Consider the following 25,059-nt stretch of genomic DNA (forward strand, 5'->3'; position numbering starts at 1 on the left):
TCTCGTTTATAATAAATATCAAATATGACAAAAAAAAAAAAAAAAAAAAAAAAAAAAAAAAAAAAAAAAAAAAAAAAAAAAAAAAANGATATAAAAACTCATATTTAAATTTTAGGGATAACGTCATTCTTAAAATTTCAATAACTAATAAAAAAAAATTATCTATGATCATTCGATCAAAATTATGTTTTTTTTTTAATTAAGTGAATAAAAATACTCTTTAAATCGTTGTGAATTTTGAACTTAATTTCCATTTGGTCGATAGAGTTTAAAGTGTTGGATCTTTACCTCTCGATTGTGTTTCAATATGGTCTTTAAGTTTCAAAATTACATTTTTACCCTTGATTTATTAACTAAATACCCACTTTTAATTAAGGATGATGAGACATTTCACATATTTTCCATTCTTAAATTTTTACCCTTTACTGATATATATATATATATATATTTTATTATTATTATTTTTTTATATCAAATACCCGCTTTTATTTTATTGTTTTTGTAAAGAACGATAAGACTTTTCACATATTTTTATTTTTGTAACCACACACGTCCACTACTATAAGATATTATCGCATGAAATCTCACCGCTCGCCTCCAAACCCAGCATCCTTGCTAGCACATTGCCTCAAGTGCCTGACTTTGATACTATTTGTATTTTGTATAACTCAAGTTCATCGCTAATAGATATTGTCCTATATAGGATCTCACAATCCTCTTCCAAGCCCAGTGTCCTCGCTAGCATATCGGTTCTAATGTTTGACTCTGATACTATTTGTAATACTCCAAGACTCCCCGCTAGCGAATATTGTCCTTTTTGACCTTATCCTTTTGGACTTCTCTCAAAGTTTTAAAATTCACCTACTAAGAAGATATTTCTGTCGGACGATGAAAGTCCCACATCGGCCGAATGATCATGGTTTATAAACAAAGAATACTCTCTCCATTGGTCTGAGGCTTGTGGAAACTCAAAGCAAAGCCACGAGAACTTATGCTCAAAGTGGACAATATCATACCATTGTGGAGAGTCGTGTTCATCTAACATGGTATCAGAGCCAGACACCGGACGATGTGCCAGCCTTCTCGCTCTTCCCCGAAGGGGGGTAGACACGAGGCCTAGCGGTGGATCTAGGGCGTTCCAAATGGTATTAGAGTCATGCCCTAAAACTTAGTCGTGCCAATAGATTGGTAAATCCTCAAATATCGAACAAAGGACTCCAAAAGAAAAGGAGTCAAGCCTCCTCGAAGGCAGTAAAAAACGACTAAAACTCTAAAGGAGTCGAGCCTTGATTAAGGGGAGGCGCACTTTGTTCGAGGGGAGGTGTTGGATGATGAAAGTCCCACATCGGCTAATTTAGGGTCTCTCCATTGGTCTGATAGCCATGAGAGCCTATGCTCAAAGTGGATAATATCATACCATTATAGAGAGTCGTGTTCATCTAACAGTTACGCCTTTGTAACGGAGTTAAACGAGGATTAGGGTTGTTGAGTTTGGAAGGAGGCCATGTGGAAAAGCTCGGTACAGCGTGAGTGGGTGCACCGTCGTGCAGTGGAGTAGAACTCAAGAAATTCGCAGACGTGGCAGTGATGGGCCATCGTTTTTCACCAACGCTAGCGAGGTATTTCGTTGTCTCTTTTATCGATAAGAAAAAGAACGACCAAATAAACTGATCGCAAGAACGCGCGAACTGCCCATTTCCCCACTTTTATTCTCCATCTCTCGTCCCTCTCCAACTTTTATCCGATTCCCGAAAATAGAACAGAATCTAAGCGCATATTTGTTCATGGCTTCAAGTTGTTTCCTGCAGTGGCGATAGATTCTCTGTGTCAAATCCCAATCTTGTTCTGGAAATTTTCTGGCGGAAGCAATTCCTTGAAGCAGTTCAAGAAGAATGGGTACCGGTACGTCCAAGAATTTGGATGGTGGCTCTCATGGTAACGAAGAAGAGCGGGAGGAAAACCTAGACCAAGCGGGTGGACAGCTCTATATTTCCTTGAAGATGGAGAATTTTAAACTCAAAGGCGAGCTCATTCCTCATATTTACGGCTCTGTCCCGCTTGTTGGTTCGTGGGATTCATCTAAAGCTGTAATCAATCTCTTTCTGTTATTCTTTGTTTATTCTCGAGTTTCTGCCAATCTCTACTTTTAAGTTTAATTGCGTTGGTGTCACAGCTCTCTTTAGAACGTGAATCAGCATCAATGTGGGAATTGAGCTTTGTCGTTCCTCCTAATCACGGTAACTATGATTCAACTTCCTATTATTCACCTGTCAGGATGGATTCGGGGTTGGGGGTGGACGTTGGGAGTTAATTTGGTGATTAGAAAGCTTAGACATATGTTCTAAATGAACTAGAACTGATTCGTCGTGCTTGAATAGGATATGAAATTGAGGATTTTCAATCTCTTTACTACATAGTTTTCTGAACTTGGTTTGGTTGTACAACAACAAAACCAGTATTTTGGAACTCCGTAATGGAAATGAAATTGCAGAAATTTTGATTTTCATTTCATCTATACTCTGTTGAATCCAGAATCTCTGGATTTCAAGTTCCTGTTGAAGCCGAGGTATAGCAATTCACCTTGTATTGTCGAGGAGGGTCCCAACCGTCTACTCTCTGGAGGAATGCTGCAAGGGGACACCAGGATGGCTCTTTTCAAATTGAGTGCTGATGAGGTTTTGGAGTACAGGGTATTCATTAAAGCAGACAGGGTTTCGCCCTTTGATCTTGCTGCAAGTTGGAGGGCGTATCAAGACAATCTTCGTCCTTCAGCTGTTCGTGGAATTCCTGATGTGAGCATAAATTCAGTGTCGGAGACAGGTCCGGAGGTATCGTATCTTCCCCTTCCATCAAAAAATGAAAGCATTACATATACAATGTTCCATTCCTATCTAAATATGCAATGTTTCATTGAATATTATTGTATTGTAATGAAATTTTTATTTGCCAGTGTAATATTACCGCTCACTACTGCGTTCTTCCGTTCAGTACTACTCCAACCTTTGTTGTATTAGTGTTTGATTAGTTGCTTACAGTAATGTGCAACAATGCAGAGTTATTTTTGAAATGTTAAAAGGAATTGCTTATCGCATGCTTTGTCTTTAAGCGCAAGAACATGACGCATAAACGATATATGAAACTAACATGTCATTATCTTAAAACTTGAACATAGAGATGCAGACATATTTATTTAAAATTATATTGAGATATTGCAGCTTTTTTGCATCAATTTATGACATTTACATTTCAAATTCAATGGGAAATAAGTATTGAAATTCATATTATTTCCAGGTGTATTAGAAGCAGAGCTTTAGTAATATTTATTTTCTTCATACCTTATTCTTTCATCTTTTCTATTGCCTCTTCAGAATAACTCATCCGTTAGCTTGGAGCTCGATCTTGAACACTACGTGGTTCCAGCTCCTTCAAACTCAGGCTTTGTATATGCAGCCAACTTGACGGAGACTCCAAGATCATTAACTGGCTTTGGGGTTCATTTCAATGCTGATGGCCCGGGAAACACTTCATCATCTAAGGAGAGTGGAGTTGTTGGGGATCGATCAACAAATGTAAAGGTGTTTTCTTGCTTGTAAATATTAAATTATAATTCTCTAATAGGCATCAGAGTGTAAAACATGAAAATGACCATGGAGATGAGATAAATGGAGATACAATAATATGAAAGCATCTTCTCAAACCGTCTTAAAAATGAAAAACAATTTTAGAAGTTCAATCTTAAAAAACTACACTGATGTTTAGCTAGTTTGTTTATTTGTCCATCCTTGTTGTCTCATTAGAGACATGAAATCAATATCTAAACCAGTAATAGAAATTATATTGATTTTTGCGCTCCAATAACCGAACTTGTACTCTTCTTCCATTTTGTGGCATTTTTAATCACGTTTTTTTTTTTTTTTTTTTTTTTTTTTTTTTTTTNATCCACCCAAGATGTATATGGGTTCCGGAACGGTTGAATCAAAGTCGGTAGGGACGTTTTCTCATTTGCAAAAGCAAGACAGTCATAGGGGGCTTTTTGTGGATCGAGGTGTTGGATCCCCTAGGCTTGTTAAATCAGCTAGTACCAGCACTATCTTTTCAGATCTGAAATTGGATACGGAGTCCAAGGTTTGTTTTTGCCTTTTTATCTCTCTATATCACAAGTCATATTATTTATCTTTTGTGTTTCTTGTTTGTTAATATGTAGAATTCAATGCCAGCAGCAGCGGGAGCTGTTGCAGCTGCAGCTGTTGCTGATCAAATGCTTGGTCCAAAGGAGGATAGACATTTGGCAATTGTCTTGGTAATTTTCTTCAAATGGTTTGCATTAAATATCATTAATCATTGAGTTGTAGATATGGTGAGGTGGACTACACTCACTGAAGTAGGCTAAGAAGAAAGCTGCAGTAGTATTTGGTGACAGAATTGCACTTTTTCATTAGTAGTCTAGTCTCAAAAATGATAATGCTCTCATGACTTTTTAATATGGTTTAGGTTGGTTTGCCAGCTCGAGGCAAAACTTTTACTGCAGCTAAGCTTACAAGATATCTTCGTTGGTTAGGTCATGAGACAAAGCATTTCAACGTTGGCAAGGTTCGACTTTCTTATCATTCTTATGCGTTGTGTTATATGATGAATGAACTTTAGATTTCAATATAAAAATGTTTTCTTTTTTGAACAGTACCGACGCCTTAAACATGGAGCTAATCAGGTGTGTTTTCAATTATGATGTACAATTTTGACATATTGGCAATTCTTCAATGTCATAGTATTTTATTATCTATTTGGAGACTCGTTCTTTATATTTGTACCGTGTAAGGTGACAATGTTTGGGGGAGAACAATCAATTATGACTAGATGGACAATAATCAAAGGGTTCTTAGGAGCCCGCATAAACTTGTGTGGTAGGACTGCATTTTTAGGATTGCTTTCTTCAAAGATTGTCATTAGGCTCCCTAGGTTACTTTTTGAGGGCACTTCCTTAGTTTGCTTTGTTTTGTTTTTTCAAATAATTTTTTTTTATAGGAAACAAGATCTTTCATGGTTTTATTAACTCATACTTCAGTCTTTTGGTGATCATGGTGTCATGAGGATGTCTTGTTCTATTTTTGATGTTCAATTTTGCCAATAAAATTTCTTTATGCAGTCTGCTGACTTTTTCCGAGCTGACAATCCAGAAGGCATGGAGGCACGTAATGAGGTGATTACTAGGAACTGATGACATGTTATCTAAAAGAAAGTGGGAATACTTTCACCTTCAATTGTCTAACAGAAGTTGTACATTATTTTAAGAAATCAACGAACTCTTCATATTCCTACAACAAAGGAATCAGATACAATTTTAAATTTACCTGACTAACAGGGATTATTTGTAATGTTAACACCATGTTAATTTTTTCTCTGTGTACATAGTTTTAATATATCACCTGCTACTAGGTAGCAGCTTTAGCTATGGAGGATATGATATCTTGGATGCAAGAAGGTGGCCAGGTAAGGTCTTCCACTGTTGCATCTATTACACAGAAACTAATGGTTTTATTTGCTAATGCTAGATTAATTTAGGTTGGAATACTTGATGCCACAAACAGTACCAGGAAACGGAGAAACATGTTGATGAAATTGGCTGAAGGAAAATGTCGGGTATACTGATCGTAATAGTAAATAGAGGGAAGAATTCCAGAAATATATAGTAATCTCATTCTTCTTTATCTTTCAACTGCAGATAATTTTTCTGGAAACTCTATGCAATGATCAGCGCATCATTGAAAGGAATATACGTCTTAAAATACAACAAAGTCCTGATTATGCTGAGGAGTATGTTTCCCAAGAGCTTCTTTCGTTCTTTTTGGAATATAGTGTGTATTCTTTTTTTAAGAACACAGTTGAGTGTTTTTTTTTTTTCCTTTCTTTCTTTCAGGACAGATTTTGAGGCTGGATGTCGAGACTTCAAAGCTCGACTAGACAACTATGAAAAAGTAGTTTTCTAAAATATTAATATTTTCTAGTATATATCGACAGGATACTTATTATATTGATTCTGTTGAAACATCGAAACATCTGAATTTGCTACTCATGCCAGGTCTATGAGCCTGTTGAAGAGGGATCTTACATTAAAATGATCGACATGGTTAGTGGCCATGGAGGACAGATTCAAGTAAGTTTAGCTCCTGTGGTTATTGTGCCTTTGTTACCTCATAGTTTTCAATTCCTCGGTTGCTAAGGTTAATAATTTGTTATTTCCTTTCAGACTTCTGATTTTTTAGGGTGATTCTTTTTTGAAAACTATCATTTTCAATCGTGTTAATTTTGCTTAGATGAAGTATGCGTAGGATTTATTTCACTTAATTCTGGTATCCTGAAACATGTTTTTCTTATTCAGGTCAACAACATCAGCGGGTATCTCCCTGGACGTATTGTCTTTTTCTTGGTATGATCTCTGTTTATCAATACTTTTTATTTATTGTGACAAAAATGTAGACATTATTAATACTTTTGAGGCTCCATATATTCTAGCATGAATTTAATGGATTGTAGTCTTGTCATAAATCATCCTTATTGCTCAGTCGACCACCAGGTGTTGTCCTTTCTTGTAGTTTTCGAGCCATTGACTTCTATGTGAGTGTTCGGGAGATTAAAGGAGACATTGAAATAAAGCTAAGCTTTTTGAGTTGCCATTGAGCGTGAGCAAATTTACAAAAAGGCCTCAATTAAACTTCCTTTTAAAACATTATATAACAAATAAAGGAGACGGAATTCAATAACCACTAAATTTTGAAGGGTTCAAGGTGACATCCCATACGAATTGTTATATTTCAAAAAGGGCTCAAGGTGATATCACTTTATGAATTGTTAATCCTGAAAATTGGAATCTTGAGTGTATGATTTGCCAATTGAATTCACATATGTGCAGCCTGTGAAAATTGTTTGATGATTGTTGCTTTCGTACAAGTTCAGGATTTTTTTACGTGTTGGATGTGTTTTTAATGTACTATGAAAAATAATCTTTATATTATTATATTATTATGTACTCAACAAACTTCTTGATGCTCTCATCAGATAGTTTACTTATCATGGTGCAGGTGAATACCCATCTCACTCCACGGCCGATATTGCTCACTAGGCATGGAGAGAGTATGGATAATGTTCGAGGTAGGATTGGAGGTGACAATGAATTAAGGTATGCATAAACGCAGGTATAGGGATAAAGTCTTCATGTTCATTAAATCACAAAAGATTTCATAGGTAACATAGTGTATCTAGTACCTGTAGTTATGAAAGGAGAGATTTGGCTGTTCAATCTGCCATTATTTTTTCACACTTAACTGACACATAATATCACAGTAACCAGGGACAGAGTAAAAATGATGTTCATGAAGGCAAAAAGACCAGTTAACTAAAGCATTGTATCCAAAGAAATTTTTACTTGTCTGTTCAAAAAATATTTAAAAATCTTAGCTACAAAATAGTCTAGATAGATGCCTCTCTACACCATCTTTTAAACCAAGAGTCGATAAAAAAAACTCTCAAGTATCGTCAGTATTCTCGACCAATCCCTCTCTCCACCATCATTCTTTCTTCAGTTTGCTTTCTGTTGCCCTGTGAAAATGAAACCGAAGTGTGATTTTGGCTATGGTATAAAGCTGTAGAGTTCTTTTTGGGGTAAAATTCTGAGTTTATTGACTAGGATAGAAGAAAAAAGAAATGGTTCTTCATATTATATTAGATTGCTATTGGAGCAACTTTCTGTTGATATAACAAATTTTGGTGGAGCTTCTTCAAGGTTCTTTTAAGTTTCAAGAGAGCCCAACCTAAATGGAGGGATTATTTCTATATTTACTTTTTCTTCCCTTCTTGTTTGGGTTTCTTGTCATATAGATTAGATCTAACTTTTATTTTGCAATTTTTTTTTCATTTTCCCACCCAAGGGTAGTGTAGTCTAGTTAGTAAATTTTATAAACTAGGGCAGTATTTTCTATTCTGTGAATGCTAAAGAGCCATGCCCCTAAATTATCTCAACCTTTTTCAGATATTTGACAAATCTTGCTACTCTGGAGTTGGTCTTTGTGAACAAGGATAATGCAGTGCTTGTATCTCTTACTCAATACATTGGATTATCAAAAACATCAGCTGTATGAATAAGTTAGAAATATAACTGTGAAATTTGAGAATATTATTTAGAAATTAGGAAAACTGTAGTTACCTGATAAGTTGGTTGGGATGGATGGTTATAAATAAAGTGAGTTCGGGGTTTGGTAGTGGGCAAAATTTTGGGGTAGGAGGGAGATAGACCTGTGTATTTTCTCTTTGATATTGTAACATAATTTTAGTCTTATTTTCTTATTCTCAGTCTCCTAATTAGTCTATTGAACTGGGATTGGTTTACTTCTTTTGGCAGTGAGGCTGGAGAAGTTTACTCTAAGAAGCTTGCTAACTTTGTTGAAAAACGACTGAAGTCCGAACGGGCTGCCTCTGTAAGCTTGGAATTTCAATGGGAGTCAATGTGCATCTGGTTATTTAAAATGCTAATGACATCTTTTTATGACTTTGTTGCGGTCTAGATTTGGACCAGCACACTTCAGCGAACAATTTTGACTGCGAGTCCTATTGTTGGATTCCCTAAGGTTAGCTTGTTTTCTGGAAAATTAATGCTTACTTGTAAAAACAAGTATGAAACGCTCTATGACTATTTCCTTCTGTTAGATTCAATGGCGTGCACTTGATGAGATATATGTTGGAGTTTGCGATGGAATGACTTATGAAGAGACAAAGAAAAACATGCCCGAGGAGTACGAGTATGTTCAATCTCCCTTTACCCCTCTTGATCTTCATCTCTTTGTCTTCTACAGGATTTGACGGGTGTTTATACCATCACTTGTTTGTTGTTTATTTCCTTGCATTTTTCACTTGCAGGGCACGCAAGAAGGACAAATTGAGATATAGATATCCTCGTGGAGAATCTTATTTGGATGTTATCCAAAGGTATGCAGTACTTTATTTTTCATCCAAATCAATCTTTTCGTCTCTTTGAAGGAAACCAAGCTTTTAGAGGAAAATGAAATAACATAGAAGGTAACAGCCAAGCTTACCGCTAACAAATATTGTCTACTTTGGCCCGTTACGTATCGCCATCAGTCTCACGGTTTTAGAACGCGTCTGTTAAGGAGAGGTTTCTAAACCCTTATAAAAAATGCTTCGTTTCCTCTCCAACCAATATGGGATCTCACAATCCACTCTCCTTGAGGACCCAACGTCCTCGTTGGCACGCTGCTCGGTGTCTGACTCATTCCATTTGAAACAGCTCAAGTCCACTGCTAATAAATATTGTCCACTTTGGTCCGTTATGTATCGTCGTCTGTCTCACGGTTTTAAAATGCGTCTGTTAGGGAGAGGTTTTCACATCCTTATAAAGAATACTTCATTTCCCACTCCAACCAACGTGGGATCTCACATAAACCAATCCCAAAGCTTCGGTCCTTCTCATTACTTTTTCTTGGTCAGTAAGTAACGACTAATGCATGTTTTATTTTGTTGTTACCTTCTGAGGCCATTAATCTTAACGACACAGGCTTGAACCAGTAATTATTGAGCTTGAAAGACAACGTGCGCCGGTTGTCGTTATTTCTCATCAGGTAAGTTAGTTTTAAACCATTACATCGTACATTTTTACACGTGGTAATCTTCCTAAAAGCGTTTTTCCCGTCTTGCAGGCGGTCTTGAGAGCGTTATATGCTTATTTTGCTGATAGGCCCCTAAAAGAAATTCCACACATTGAGGTAATTGTGTAGATAATTGACTAACGATCAGTTCATTTTCAATTCCAATACCAAGGAGCAAAAGAATGCTTAGTGGTCTCAAACTAGAATGGTTTAAAATGGTTCGGTTCAATTTTGTCAGGTTCCACTTCATACAATAATTGAGATTCAAATGGGAGTCACGGGTGTGCAAGAAAAAAGATACAAACTTATGGATTAACAAACCCTGTGGATGGTTAATCTATAATTCTCATATACTTCAAGGAGTTCCTATGCATTCTTTTAATTCTCATTCATTACCAAGATGTTGGTCTCGTAAATTGTGCCGCTCTTATCATCAACCTTAACCTCCGATGCAAATGTGAGTGACTAAAACTCGTTTTCGTTTTCGTTTCTGTAATAGTGATGTCTACGCATGTAACTAATACTCGGGCAGGAGGGTGGAGTGGTTAAACAAAAGTCTCTTCCATTCAAAGCAGGACTAGGAGGAGTTCAGTTCTATCTATGCTGTTCAATTATTATTGAAATAAAGGAAGTTTTGAATAGTAAAGTTATGAATATTAGCAGGTGGTAGCAGAATCATATATTGTTTTGTTATACTGTTCTTCTGGAACCAGAACTTAGCTATTTCTTTCCTTGAGGTCGCTGTATACTAAATAAGTGAAAAGAGTGTGAAATGGTAGCAATTACGTAGATGGGGCATTTGGGTTAAAAGATTCTTAGGTTTGGGTCTAAGATGGGATGAAGATGAAGAGAGCTTCCCATTTACTCACTTTTGTCGAGATAGATTAGACATATATCATCGGTCAAGAGGTCAAATGTTTCTGACTGTTATGTATAGTTCAAATAAAATGGTTAAAAGTTACTTTTAGCTCGAGAACTCTTATGAAGTAACAATTTAGTGTAACAGCCCAAATCTTCCGTTAGTAGATATTATTTTTTCGGGCTTTCCCTTCTGGGTTACCCCTCATGGTTTTAAAACGCCTCTGTTAGGGAGAGACTTCCACACCCTTGAATGCTTAGTTCTCCTCCCCAACTGATGTGAGATCTTACAATTCACCCCTCTTCAGTGTCGAAAACATATGGTCGGGTTTCAATCCAAACTACAAAAGAAATCCCCACAAATTACACAGAAAAATGCATCAAAACACACAAATATATATATATATATATAGTTTTGAATTCAATTTTGAAGCATCGCAAAGGGATTTGATTTGGAGGCACTTTGTGGGTGATTTTCAACCCCTTGGAAAGTGCTTCCCCTGCCAGCAGCAGCAGCAGCAATTCTCGCGTTGTTATTACTGCCTTTCAGTGTCTCCAACAGCTTTAACTGATACACTTCATATATCTCCTTCAGCATATTTCTCTCCCTTTTCAACTCCTCGTATTGGGCTGCCCCCAAAAATAATTAATTAATTTTCTGAAAAAAGAAAAAATAAAATAAATAAATTAATTAAATTTACCTTCTTTGAATAGAAGCTCGCCTGTGTGCGCAGTTAATTTCTCTTTGATGGAGTAATTCTCGGCTCGGAGCAGTGAATTTTGGCGATCCATGAATTTTATCCTTGGTGAGGTAATTGTTACTTCCGCCTGTTTTATTCGTTAATTAATTAATTAATTAATTTTATTAAACTTGGATTTTAAGTGAAAAAAAAAACGCTTATTTTGATTTGTATTATTACCTGAAGGGCTTTGAGTTCTGATTCAAGCTCTGTAATATGATGAAGTTGTTTCAGTCTATACTTTTGTGAGTATTGTCTGCTTTGGATCACCCTAGTAAAAAAAAAAAAAAACCCCAGGTAATTTGATTTTTTTACTTTAGTTATCGTGAAAATTCGGTCACACCAACAATACTCTCCTCGTTCCATCGTGTCTTCCCTTAAATAATCATCTATTCGGTAAAGTTTTACTATAGATCTCTACTATGACTACTAGAGGTCCACGATCTTTTATTTTATTGACATGAGTAAGTTAGAGATATGACTTTAATATTACTAATTAGAGATCTCCAAAATGATATGATACTGTTTACTTTGAGCATAAACTCGATCACACCGACAATACTCCCCTCGTTCCACCGTGTCTTCCCTTAAATAATCATCTATTCGGTAAAGTTTTACTATAAATCTCTACTATGACTACTCGAGGTCTACGATTTCTGATTTTACTGACATGGGTAAGTTAGGGATATGATTCTGATACTACTTGTTAGATATCTCCAAAAGAATATAATATTGTTTACTTTGAACATAAACTCTTATGGTTTTGTTTTTGGTTCCTCTAAAAGATTCCGCTCCTTACTTATATGTCTATGATCTTCTCCTTTCTTAACCAACGTAAAACTTAGGTCACACCAACACTTAAAAAGTTATTTTTTTCTCGAAAACGAACCTTTTTAGTCGTTTGGCTTCCGTATTGAGGTCGTTGTTGGAGTTGGGAACTTGTGATTGGTCTTGTTTCACTGATAGCATCGTCCTTCCTTCCCCTTCAGAAAACATACTTTTGTCATTTCCATACACGTTTGAATTCCTGTTGTAATGAAATATAAGTAACTTTTTTTCACCGCTAGCTACCGGTTTTCCTAAAGGTGGCAACGGCGGCAGTCCCGTTGCCATCGTCGGAGTTGGTCCGATTTGATGCATCCTCATTTTGAAGCTTTCTTCCATGAGATTGATTGGACAAAACAATATATGTTGGTAGGCTTTTTATAAACCATGTGATTATGGAAATTAAACAAAATTAAAAAAATTAACTTTGTTTTTATTTTTTAATTATAAAAATTAATTAATACATTTGTTTATCTATCTTTGTACACCCATAAGTTGCAGTATTTGCATGAGACTTGATGTTCATACCATATAAAGCATGGCCCATATCAAATTTCAAACATACCCAAATTACCTTAAAAAACGTTGCTCGATTATCGTTCATCTTTGTTTCATTTTTTACTTATAATAGCTTAAAACGATCGGTTCTTAATCGATAGATAATACGAAAACGATATCTGTTAACCATATAATCATCGGATCTCGATTTGTTCCTTTTAAGAAAAGACGGTAAGGATCGTCTTCAGATTAACGAGAGGAATATTAATGATAGAAAGAAGGTCGAGAAATAGATAGGAGTGCAAACTAAGAAGTTGCCTTATATAACGTGTTTGTGAAAGGTAATGTATGACCCAACTTTCTATGTATAGTCAACAAATTTAAAGTTGTAACAATTTAATTTATATAATTAAAATAAAGTATTAGTCTTTATTACGTGTAAATGCATTTAGTATCTAATTAGTTTGAGTTGATTAAACCGAGAAAACTAAGGTGAAAAACGACGAGGAGAATGGGTGTCGACGTCGGGTCAAATAGAAGGGCAAGGGGCAAGGGTAGGGCCCGAGTAATAAATTGTTATTTTAAAATGTCATACCGATAATAATTAGCGGGGTTGTTAATCGAGATACCAAAACGAGCATTTTTGTAAATGTTCGAGACTTAATTGTTGAATTTTAAAATTAAAAAAAGAAAAAGAAAAAGGTATTTTGATAATTTTCATCCCAATATTTCTAAATTTTAAAAAATAAATTTTTATTAAAACTCGATAATTAAAATTAAATCTAAATTAATTGACTAAAACCCTTTTTATTTTATTTCGAAAAAAATATGGTTTATAATCGTTAATAATTGATTAGAGAATTAAAAAAGAATTGATTTCGTTGGGCCATAATTTGGGCCCTAAATTGTAAACTTCGGCCCATTTCAATTATTTGGGCCGAAAATTGGGCCAGGCGCCACCATATGGGCCGAGTGTAACATGGAACCGGGTAAGGGGTCTACTCATGGGCCGCTCCTTCCGGCCCATTGTGTTTTTTTTATATTATATAATTAGTTTATATTTTGATTTAATTATAATTATAAAATATTTTGTATTAAAGTATAAATTAAGAGACTTGTGATTCTCATTTTGGTCAAAATATATTTTATATTCCTAAGTTCCAACGCACGCAAAGCTGAATATTTTTGGGACAATTGATTATAACTTATAATAATTGGGCCAATAATATTCATATTTAAATCAAATAATATTTAATTGGCCACGTGTAAAAAAAAATTAATATTAAAACTTCATTTGACGTCCTACCTGCAACCAGAGAAGAATAATTTATATGATTAATAAATGTTTTTTTTTTAATTTATCTATTTTTAATGCATTATTTTTTTTTTTAAAAGCTGTTAAATAAAATAAACATTGAAGTTCATGAACCAATCATATTTTAAGTTAAAGTTGAGATAAATTAAAATATATATTTAATTTTTTTTTTTAATTAAGAGAGAAGGTTAGGTGCCTAATGAGTTGTCATTGTATGTACTTCGAATAAATTAAAGATTAATTAAACGTTTTAAACATTTAATTGAATTATACTTTATTTATAATAATAATATTAGTATTAATAATAGGCAGGTTGGTTGTGGCTTAAGGGAAAAAAGGCCGTAATTAAGTATTTAATTCAGGGGTAAAATTGTCTTTTCGTAACTTCACAAGTCGACAAGACGAGTTGAAAGAATGACGGTATAAAATGCCGATGGTTTTGTCTTGGCGGCAAAAACGCTGTCATTGCGACCACTCACTCCGGCTTCCTACCATCACCATCGCTTAATCCTCTGCCAGAAGATTAGGGTTTATTTTCTCCGACCAGCAATTCAGTTCAGTTCAATTCGATTCGCCGGTGGTTGAAGGCTGGCTCTATGTAATTTTCTCTCCATCTCTTCCGCCTTGCGTTCGTTTCGTTTTCTGATGAGTTTGTACTGTTATTGGAATTTGGATTGCGTTCAAAATTGATGCGGTTGAAACCCTAGTGTTCTGGTTTTCTTTTGAGAAGTTATAGGCGGTGGACCGATTGATTGTTTCATTTCTTGCTTTACTTCATTCGGTTTTGAATTTTTCTCCACTCGGTTGAGATACCGTGACGCTTAAGTTCGCTGGTTATTCGAAATTTTAGTTTGAATTTAGTGATTTGGATTAGAAGTACGAAATGATTTGTGCCCAGGGCTTTACTCCGTTAACGCAATTTGGATTTTCGTTTTCTTTATCTTCTGGACTGAAATCTGAGAGGCTTGGGTTTTCTGCTCCCCAATTGTGTAGTCGTTCGCCGGTAAATTTTTGCTTTATGGTTTCTCGTATTACTTGCAATCACCAGAATTCTACTTTCTCTGTTTCGAGAGCTGGTAAGTTTCGGGACCTAAGGTTGTTCAAATCGGTTGAGTTGGACCAGTTCATCACGAGTGATGACGAAGATGAAATGGGAGATGGGTTTTTTGAGGCAATTGAGGAATTGGAACGAATGACGAGGGATCCATCGGACGTTCTTGAAGAAATGAACGACCGCCTTTCGGCGAGGGAATTTCAGCTAGTGCTGGTGTACTTCTCTCAAGAAGGTAGGGATTCGTGGTGTGCTCTTGAGGTTTTTGAGTGGCTCCAAAAGGAAAATCGGGTCGACAAGGAGACCATGGAGCTGATGGTGTCTATAATGTGTAGTTGGATCAAGAAGTTGGTCGAGGGACAACATAACGTCGGAGATGTGGTTGACCTTCTCGTGGATATGGATTGTGTAGGTTTGAAGCCCCATTTTAGCATGATAGAAAAGGTCATCTCTTTGTATTGGGATATGGGTGAGAAGGAAAAAGCAATTTCGTTCGTGAAGGAGGTCTTGGGACGCAAACTGGATTTTATGAAGGACAATTGGGAAGGGCATAAAGGAGGACCGAGCGGATATCTCGCATGGAAGATGATGGTAAGCCTTTAGCTAATCAGGTTTTCATATCTTTAGCCTTTAACCTTGCTTAAGAGTCAAATCAACCATAGTATTCTTTTGCTGTGTCTCTTTATTACATTGAAAATTCATATCTGAAATGTAAAGATCTTCAATAGCTGTTTACTAACTTTGGATGTATAATTTTGAATCCTGAAGTTCCTAACTGTAGAGATGCCTTACTCTGCCTCCTTTATCTTATTGGGTTTTGGTTATGTGCTATAGAGCGTCAGGTTTTTGTTGAGGTGACTGTGGTCAAGGTAGTCAAGGATATTTTCTGGCGTCGTGTTTGTCTAATCACAATTGAAGGCGTTCAGGAAGAACTTTGCAGGTTTTTATTAGAGAGCTAGATGAGTGTTCAGCACACTATGGTTTGGCTGTACTTTTGGGATATATGGTTAAGCTGCGTTTTAATGTGGTTAAGCATGGTTGAATCTATTGTCATGTTAGTGTTGGACATACTGAACCACATTGACTTCCTTTCAATGTTATTATTTGTGGCGTATTAGACTTCCATATCGTAGCGTAACTTATGGTATGTTCTTGCTTATGTTAGTAGCACTCCGACATATTTCATTTATATTTGAACCACATTGAATGCTGTATGAGACCAAGTTAATCCAATCTCGTAACTCTAGCACTGTGCTGCTACTTTTGTTCCCTTCACCAGTAATGGTAGTGGATTAGTTGCCCGAGGAGTATATATAAGTATTTTCGAATTGTTATGTCTGTTCCGCACGACCCCGAGTGAAAATTCAATTGCTGATAATCTTGAAGATCAATTCTTGTAGGTTGATGGTGACTATAGGGGTGCAGTGAAAATGGTGCTGAATCTCAGAGAATCTGGATTAAAGCCAGAGGTTTACTGCTATCTTATTGCCATGACTGCTGTGGTTAAAGAGCTGAATGAATTTGCAAAAGCTCTTCGCAAACTGAAAAGTTATGCCAGAGACGGGATGGTGGCTGAACTCGATAAAGACAATGTTGAACTTGTCAAGAGGTATCAGTCGGAGCTTCTAGCTGATGGAGTACGGTTATCCAACTGGGTGCTTGACGAGGGAGGCTCTTCGAGTCACAGGGTGGTTCATGAGAGACTCCTTGCAATGTACATTTGTGCTGGGCAAGGTCTAGAGGCAGAGCGGCAGCTTTGGGAAATGAAGCTTGTAGGTAAGGAGGCTGATGCCGATCTCTACGATATCGTGCTAGCCATATGTGCTTCACAGAAGGAGACGAGAGCAATGAACCGGTTGCTTACCAGGATTGAGATTACGAGTCCCCGGCTTAAGAAGAAGAGTTTAACATGGCTACTAAGGGGTTACATAAAAGGAGGTCATTTCCGTGATGCTGCAGAAACATTAGTAAAAATGGTCAATTTGGGTTTTCTCCCAGAGTATTTGGACAGAGTAGCCGTGCTGCAAGGGCTTAGAAAACGAATTCGGGAACCTGAAAACGTCGAGACTTACCTCGATCTCTGCAAGTGTCTCTCTGATGCTAATCTAATTGGACCCAGTCTTGTATATTTGCACTTACAGAAGTACAAGCTTTGGGTCATTAAAATGCTTTGAAGAAGCCTCGATACCTCTCTGCACAGGCAGCTAATAAAGTAGAGCAGAAATCATTTATACAGCACCAGCACTTTTTTGGGTGCTTTTATATGTTGATTTTGTATAGTTTCAGGCAGGTGACTCTAGAAGCTCTTTAAGCCGACCCTGAAGACGAATACTTGTGTATATCTGTATATATATATAATCAGCTACTGTGCACAGAGAACCAATGTTACAGTGTATAGATAGATTGTATAAGGAAATTACATGTTCTGATATTCTCGCTTTGGTTTCACAGATCATGATCACACCGCTCCGCTGGCAAATATTGTCTGCTTTGTCTTGTTATGTATTATCGTCAGACTCACGGTTTTAAAACGTGTTTGGTAGGGAGAGGCTTCCACACTCTTGGAAAGTTTTGTTCTCCTCTCCTACCGATGTGGGATCTCACAATTCACCCCCCTTGGGGGCTCAGCGTCCTTGCTGGCACACTGCCCGGTGTTTGGCTTTGATACCATTTGTAACAGATCAAATACATCGCTAGCAGATATTGTCCGCTTTGTTTCGCTATGTATTATTGTCAGACTCATGGTTTTAAAATACGTCTGGTAAGGAGAGGTTTCTACACCTCTATAAAGAATGTTTTATTCCCCTCTCCAACTGACGTGGGATCTAAGAGTTTGTGAAGTGTTGTTCGCGAACTCCTTCACAAACTCCGACTTTGGATGTGGCCATGCTGCTTCTTCTCGCCCAGAAGACATGTGGGCTGTCCCTTTATTGGATATCCAGGTTTTACTTACACCATTGCATTATTACATTATTCAATTATTTTTCTTGTGTGATTGATGCAAGACGTCCTTTCTTATGATATCAGTAAAAGGAAAAATTCTATTTGGAACCAACCCATGTTTTCATATTAGGAAGGTGTAATTGTGTCGGTTGGGTCGATATATATATATATATATATAGATGGGGCCAAAACTAACACCAAACCAATACAATGATATCAACCTTGGATCAAAATCGAACCTAATCGACTGAATCCGACTTTGAAAAGCTATTTCAATTGAATTGAGCTGATTGATCTTGGTTACAAACTTATCATGAATCTCGAATTTAATAAACGGTATCTAAATCGACACGAATTCAGGTTGGGTGAAGCAGCCATGTACTGCTCAATTCTTGTTTGTTGTGTATAATATTATATGAAGGTTTCCAGGATGTAATGGGATAGGATATCTGTGTGTTTATCTGTCCTGTTTTTGTCGCCACTTAGCCTCTATTATTCACATCAATCTTCTTGAAACCAAGCTCTCACATGTGCAATGTCAAAGAGCTCTATGATTGTTCCTTGGGTCAAACATTTGGAGCCTCGAACCTTATGGTTTATATTATGTGTAGATATTCTCATGGAAATTATAGTCGAGTTACCGATCATCTCGAAACTCCTAAAAGAGGTTTTTTTTTCTTTTTCTTTTATAGATATGATCTTCGAGTTCATTCTAATAAAATGAAATGTGACCGGTTTTTTTTTCAAACAAAAGCTTTCTAACCTTTTGTTGGCGTCACCAAACCTTTTTTTCGGATTATTTTTATGCTTTTCTCGCTCTCGATTGTGATTTTTTCCTCTCACTCATGCTCACTTCCTTGCTACCTTGCATGTGTCCCTCACGAGTTTTCCCTACTTTCTTGCTCCCTCTACATTGGGTTCGTTCTGTGTCTATAAGAATGTTGCATATTTCAGCCGGTTGTCGTGCATTGCTAGAGGATAAGAACAACTCTATTCATTTAAAGATATTGATACATGTAATAACCCTAACTTTGATCCATTATGTATTGCTATCAGCCTTGCGTTTTAAAACACGTCTACTAGGAAGAGGTTTTCACACCCTTATAAGGAATGATTTTGTTCCCCTTTCCAACCAACGTGGGATCTCACAATCCACTCCTAGTATCTCACACTGCTCGGTGTCTGACTCTAATACCAACAGCCCAAACTACCACTAGTAAATATTATCCGCTTTGGTCCGTTACATCGCCTCAGCCTCACGGTTTTAAAACATGTCTACTAAGAAGTTTCCGCACCCATAACAAAAATGGCACACACAAAACCATAATCATTATCTTTGAAGAAAGAGGCATATACATATTCATGTTGTGGAGCTCTTACAACATAGCCTTAGCAGAGCTTGTTTTATGTACAAATATCATTTCTTACCACTTTGCATTCTCCCTGCTACTCACCCCTGCTGCTATTTTTACTGCCTTTTGAAACTTTTCTTCCTCATCAAACAACCAATTGCTACAATCAACAAAAGAATTTTGAAACTCCCCAAGAAACGATACCATAACTTAACTTTCTGTAGATATGATTTCAAGTTCTGCCCACCACAGAGGAGATACCTTTGGTGTTGCTCCAGCAGGCTCCAATGCTGTGATTTCTTTCAACCTTGCAGCAATCTCCGACATCCTCCGTCCTTGCTTCGGCTCGGGCTGGATGCACCGTTTTATCACTCGAGACAAACTCTCGAGCTGTTCTTCTTTGAAGGAGCTTAGAATTGGATCAACCATCTCTCTTAATGACTCTTCCCCCTTCACAAACTCTACTGCCCAATCTGCAAGAGAGCCATCATCAACCGAGAATGGAATTCTACCTGTAATCATTTCCAACAAAATTACTCCAAAGCTATAAACATTGCTTTCTGAATCTGCAGGTGACGTTTCCAGGAGCTCGACCGTAGCGGATCCTAACTTTGCTGCTGTTTCTTCACTCCAGTAGCTGAAATCAGACAACTTGGCAGCATAGTCTTCGGTCAGGTACACAGACGAAGAACAAAGATGTCTGTGTACGACGGGCGGGTTGAGCTGGTGCATATGTTCTAAGCAGTATGCTACACCCATTGCTATTCGTAGTCTCGTCTCCCAGTCCAGGTGCTCAGCTTCTTTTACTGTAACAAGGATGATTCCATGAACTTTGGAAGAACAATGCCAATTCTTCAACATGTTTATATGAAAATAAACACTTACTGTGAAGATGCTCAAACAGAGTTCCATTTGGAGCATATTCAAAAACCATCATCCTTGTAAACGGCTGTGCTTCTTCGCAAAACCCGACGAGACTAACGAAGTTCTTATGGTTGACCCTCGACAAAGTTTCGACCTACAAACATGGAAACGAACAGAAACTTTGAGCCTAAACTGATGAACTTCGAAGAAACTTTGTTTGTTTTCTTATACCTTTTTCCTGAACTGTTCTTCTTTAGTTTTTGACCAATCTGCATTTGATGTCACTGCAGTTGATGTCACAGCTATTTCAACTCCACTGGAAAGAGTTCCCTTATAGACAGTGATGTCCGAAAAGGAGCCGATTATGTTGCTGAAGTCTTCACAAGCTGCTTCAAGCTCGGATCGCCTGAGCTTCGGGACACCTGACACGACAACGGTAAAGTTCGAGTACTGAGCTTAGACTTGAGGTATCTTCCAAATTCAATTACTTTGAGGAAAGAAACCAAACCTGTTACAAATGCCTTCTGCAGCTGTCCACTCAAACCAGTGGCCCAAGGCTTCACAGTAACAACTTTACTGCTTCTGAATATCAAAATTCCAACACTGATAACAATAAAGAACAATGACCCTGATATAATTCCTGCCAATATTGGAATTCTGTGATCTTTTTTCTTATTACTCCCTCCAATCAGACTCGGAGACGGAGCTAAGGAACGAGGCGGAGCCCTGTGGGAGTGAGGCGGTGTGAGAACATGAACCGGTGAGTGTAGACTTGGGGCAGATGCCGGTGCAGGACTCAAATGAAGGCTAGGAGCTGGTGCTGACCACCATGGAGCTGGAGGCTTTGTGGGAGATACTTCAGGAGTTAATGGTGGATCTGAAGGCGGTAATGGAGATAACGACGAAGCAAACGAAGACGGCGGTAACGAAACGAACGAACGTCGCAGAGATTCTGATGGTGCCGGGGATAGCAGACTCCTTCGATCCGTGTTAACATGATTCTCTGGAGTTTGGGTAATGAATTCATTATGATCAAGAAGCCTACAAAAACCAAAAACAGAAACTCAGCAAGAAAATTGAACCGAATGGATAGAGACAGTAAGTTCTTCGATCCTTACAAGGTTGTCAGAGACAAGTTCTTGCCAAGATCCAAAGGAAACAACCCCGACAAGTTATTGAATCCCAAATCCAAAACCTCTAGCTCAAGCAGCTGCCCAAATTCCTGGGGAATTCCTCCATAAAATGAGTTGTTTCGAAGAATGCTGCAACCAAAACGAGCAAGATTAAGCTCAAAGGGACATGAATTCTCGTACTGGTTCATGATTTGGAGTTTGCCACTTACATGGATTTTATATGCGACAATCTGCCCATTTCTGGTGCCAATTCTCCGACAAGACACAGATCTTTAAGGTTCCTGCAAGCTCAACAAAGCTCAACATTCATGGCGGAATCCATGAAGCTTGGAATGAACAAAAACCATGGAAGAATTCACTCACAGTATCACCACTTTCCCCTCGGAGCACTCCACACCAAACCAAGAACAATGATCAAATTCCTCATCATTATCCTTCCAATTCCACAAACCACCAAAAGGGTCTCTCAAAATCCCTTCCCGAATCCTCAACAACGCCGAACCTGCATCCAAACAAACCCCATTTCCTCAAAAACTCCGAAAAACAACGCATTCCGACAACCACCCATAATCCCCTTACCTTCATCGTTCAAAGAAAAACAATGTCTCATACTCTGAAAAATCAACATCGCCGCCGCTAGCACCACCCATCGCAGCCTCTGCCGGCGAAATCTCCACCGTTCATCCATTCCCATGAATCACAAAACTCTCAGTCAAACAAAGATCTGTTCAGGAAATTTAGTGTCTCAGAAGAAAGCGCGTAAAATTTGCCAACTCTCACAGTCACAGAATCTCTAAATTCTAATAAATAAATTAAACCCGTACAAAGGGGAAGAAAAAAGAACCAAATAATCGGCGATTCGGTTCCGACGACTCTTCTTTCCTCTAATTTATAGCGCCGTTCTTCTTCCAATCAACACCACGTGCCCGCCTCGTGCTCTGTTTCTCTCTCTTAGACCGTATTTACAGCGACATGTCGTATTTCCGACGGAACCATTTTCCGGCGAATATTGCGGTGGTGACTACACAGAGTGGCCGTACCCAATTATTCCGGCCGCCGTTCATCTAATTAAAACCATTCTTTCTAAATAATGATTATATATAATTTGTCGGTTTTTTGTATTTTCAGGGTATTTATTATTTTTATTTTATTCCTCTTATATATATTTATTTATTTTTAATCTAAATGATTTTTATAATTGTCTGTATACCTTTTTCAGAAATAATAAATATTTTATATTAAGACATTAATACACAAATTAATAATTAATATTCAAAAGAAGTTATTTTTGCAAATTAGGAAGAATTATAAAAATAAAATAGATAATGGTGTTTTTTTCAGTTTTTTTCTACTTATTTAGGAAAATTATTTTGAATTGATTTTAAATAAAATCGAGTGAAAATAGTGGAAATAAATAATTTATTTATAGGAAAATTTTAAATTTACGTCTTTGAGAGCTTGATTGTTTGGTAAGATTGAATTAATTATTTACATACAAAAATAAAATTAATTCTTTTTTAATATTATCCTTATTTCTTTCAATTTCAAGTGAAGAAATATCTTGAAAAAGTCAAAATCGACAGCGACCCGAGCCCTTAAATTATTATAAAATCTTTTTTTTTTTATTTTAATAATTTAATTTAATTTAATTTAATCTGTTTCCCACCAATCATATTGTCTTAACACCTCCCATAGTCAAATTAATTTACTACAAATCTCAATTTTTCCATAAATTAATTTGGAAATGCGTAAAACCCGACAAGTTGACTATTTCAGTCAACAACAGGCATGCGGTCAGAGTCCTGGTCTCCTCCCACTGCTTGAAAGCTTACGGTTTCATGTTCTATTTTACTCTCTGATGGGGTTCTTTTCGCCCTTCACTCACGGTACTACTTCACTATCAGTCACCTATGAGTATTTAGCCTTGCAAGGTGGTCCTTGCGGATTCACACGGGATTCCACGTGCCCCTTGCTACTCGGGTCAGAGCGTAAGCAAGTGATGCTTTCGATACTGGACTCTTGCCATCTAGAATGCAGCACTTCACCGCTTCACCTAGCAGCACTGTGCTTGTATTGCTCTCCCACAACCCTGTTTTCACGGTTAGTTGGGTTGAAAAAATACTTTGAACCAATCTAAAATTTTAGATTGGTTGGATTGACGATCCGATCAACCCGAATAGAGTTCAAAGCTCAACCCTCTATTTTCGAGTTGAGTTGTCAAATTGATGTTTTATTAATTATTTTAAAATTTTTACTTATCCACAGTATAAAATGAGCAAACTTGCGATTGTGCGGCACTCACTCCCCAACAAGAAGTAAGTTAAGCCAATTCATTCTTGTGTCACCTACGGCCCAGCGACGTATGCTCAAACCTCTAGCCTCGGTTCAAGAAGAAAGTTTTAGAAAACGGGGGCAGAGAGTTTTGAAATCGGTGTTATATGTGATGCAAGCAAAAAGGCAACAACAACGACTTACACCATATAACTATCGGGTAGAGAGAAGTTGACTAAAAAATGTCAACCTCCTCGAACCCAAGTGAATTGATCGAATTCTCAAATCAGATGAACACTCCGGTTAAAAAAGACCAATAAAAACTAATTAATTAATTAAATGAAAATGAAAATTTTAGCATAAGAAAAGGCATGGCGTAGAATTTACGTAAAGAAAAAAGGGTAAGATTGTAAAGACAGAGCTTTCTCAGAATTTGACTGCCCATGTTCTTCAGATGGCTACATGTCACCGGCTACCGGTGGATTCATTAACTTTTATTTATTTATTTTATTTTATTAATTATAAGGAAATTAAAGAAATTTTTAGATAGGAAGATAAGCCAAAGATGGAGAAAAGGCCAACATTTAGGTGAAGGAGGGTGGGAGAGGTAATAAGCTCAAATGGAAAATGAAGCAATGCCACTAAATTGACAATTCAACCCACCTTTCTAAATAAGGATGAATGAATAAAACAAAAGTTTTAAAGGGGCATTTTTGTCTTTTTACTTTTCCATTCTATTCACGTTCGACAATTTTTCCTTTTGAACATGTCTTCGTACAATTTTTGTATGAATTAAGGTGGAGCGGGTCTTGTTTGGTCTAATTTTTGTTTCAAATTTTGAAGACCTAATCTCATGAGACTCTTAATGTATATGGTTGTATCAGTTGTTTGTATTTGTTTCTCTTCAATCGACAATATCCGGTGCTTCTAGGGTAAGAATATTGTAACAGCTCAAATCTATCAGTAGTAAATATTGTCCGCTTTAGCCTGTTATGTATCGTCATCAGTCTCGCAGTTTTAAAACGTGTCTATTATGGACAGCGTCTAGCCCTACTTTGACTAGTGTCTCGCATCGTCCAGTGACTTACCCTAATATTATTCGTAACAGTCCAAACCCACTGTTAGCAGATATTGTCCTCTTTGGACTTTTCTTAGGGAAACCTGGAAGGTATTGTAAGAGTATCCACTAGTTGAACCGTGTCCAGTAGACTCATTGTTTGGCTCATCCCCTTCGTCAACTCTTTTATTGGGCCACCTTGATCCAAGCCCAGTTTTTCATTGGTGCAAAAGGCGAATCGTGGATCCTTTTTCAAGCCCATTTCGAATACGATGCAGTATGGTACTCACCAACCCTGTTAGTGTTTTTTTTTGTTGTCAAATAACTTAATTTGTTTTGATGGGCACGTTTGACGTTCAAATCTTGATTTCTACCTTACATTAAACTCCCGACAAAAATTAAAAAAAAAAAATAAAAACCTCGAACTTATGAATCATAAATTAATTTTAAATAGTAATTAAAACAATATATTTAAGTAGCTTTAAATTTGGTGGTTTCA

At 37.0% G+C, this 25,059-nt stretch overlaps 3 protein-coding genes and 1 pseudogene across 4 annotated transcripts; 2 read left to right on the forward strand and 2 right to left on the reverse strand.

Moving 5' to 3' along the window:
- Nucleotides 1-1,652: 1,652 nt before the first annotated feature.
- LOC111777595 (6-phosphofructo-2-kinase/fructose-2,6-bisphosphatase-like) lies at nt 1,653-10,328 on the forward strand. The gene is made up of 23 exons (XM_023657262.1): nt 1,653-2,087; nt 2,174-2,237; nt 2,533-2,828; nt 3,369-3,590; nt 3,931-4,125; nt 4,205-4,300; nt 4,492-4,590; nt 4,679-4,708; nt 5,144-5,197; nt 5,434-5,487; nt 5,560-5,637; nt 5,720-5,811; nt 5,915-5,972; nt 6,077-6,151; nt 6,377-6,424; nt 7,077-7,174; nt 8,393-8,468; nt 8,556-8,618; nt 8,698-8,789; nt 8,908-8,976; nt 9,563-9,626; nt 9,705-9,770; nt 9,892-10,328. The coding sequence occupies exons 1-23, from the start codon at nt 1,893-1,895 to the stop codon at nt 9,967-9,969; spliced, it is 2,262 nt and encodes a 753-aa protein (XP_023513030.1). The 5' UTR covers nt 1,653-1,892; the 3' UTR covers nt 9,970-10,328.
- A 604-nt stretch (nt 10,329-10,932) lies between these two features.
- Nucleotides 10,933-14,667, reverse strand: LOC111777058 (annotated as a pseudogene).
- LOC111777553 (pentatricopeptide repeat-containing protein At2g30100, chloroplastic) lies at nt 14,344-17,388 on the forward strand. Its single transcript, XM_023657204.1, has 2 exons — nt 14,344-15,531; nt 16,341-17,388. Exons 1-2 carry the CDS (start codon nt 14,773-14,775, stop codon nt 17,112-17,114), a joined length of 1,533 nt encoding a protein of 510 aa, XP_023512972.1. The 5' UTR covers nt 14,344-14,772; the 3' UTR covers nt 17,115-17,388.
- A 1,794-nt stretch (nt 17,389-19,182) lies between these two features.
- Nucleotides 19,183-22,303, reverse strand: LOC111777551 (probable inactive receptor-like protein kinase At3g56050). Of its 2 annotated transcripts, none has more exons than XM_023657203.1 (9): nt 22,077-22,303; nt 21,812-21,956; nt 21,596-21,734; nt 21,442-21,513; nt 21,218-21,361; nt 20,608-21,140; nt 20,331-20,521; nt 20,121-20,253; nt 19,183-20,041 (listed from the first exon to the last, which is right to left on the reverse strand). In XM_023657203.1, exons 2-9 carry the CDS (start codon nt 21,924-21,926, stop codon nt 19,446-19,448), a joined length of 1,923 nt encoding a protein of 640 aa, XP_023512971.1. In that variant the 5' UTR covers nt 21,927-21,956; nt 22,077-22,303; the 3' UTR covers nt 19,183-19,445. The 2 variants fall into 2 exon arrangements, with proteins under 2 accessions (XP_023512971.1, XP_023512970.1); XM_023657202.1 differs by having other exon boundaries at nt 22,057-22,303.
- Nucleotides 22,304-25,059: the final 2,756 nt, after the last annotated feature.

Source organism: Cucurbita pepo, chromosome LG16 (assembly GCF_002806865.2).
Source record: "Cucurbita pepo subsp. pepo cultivar mu-cu-16 chromosome LG16, ASM280686v2, whole genome shotgun sequence".
Lineage (NCBI taxonomy): Eukaryota > Viridiplantae > Streptophyta > Magnoliopsida > Cucurbitales > Cucurbitaceae > Cucurbita > Cucurbita pepo.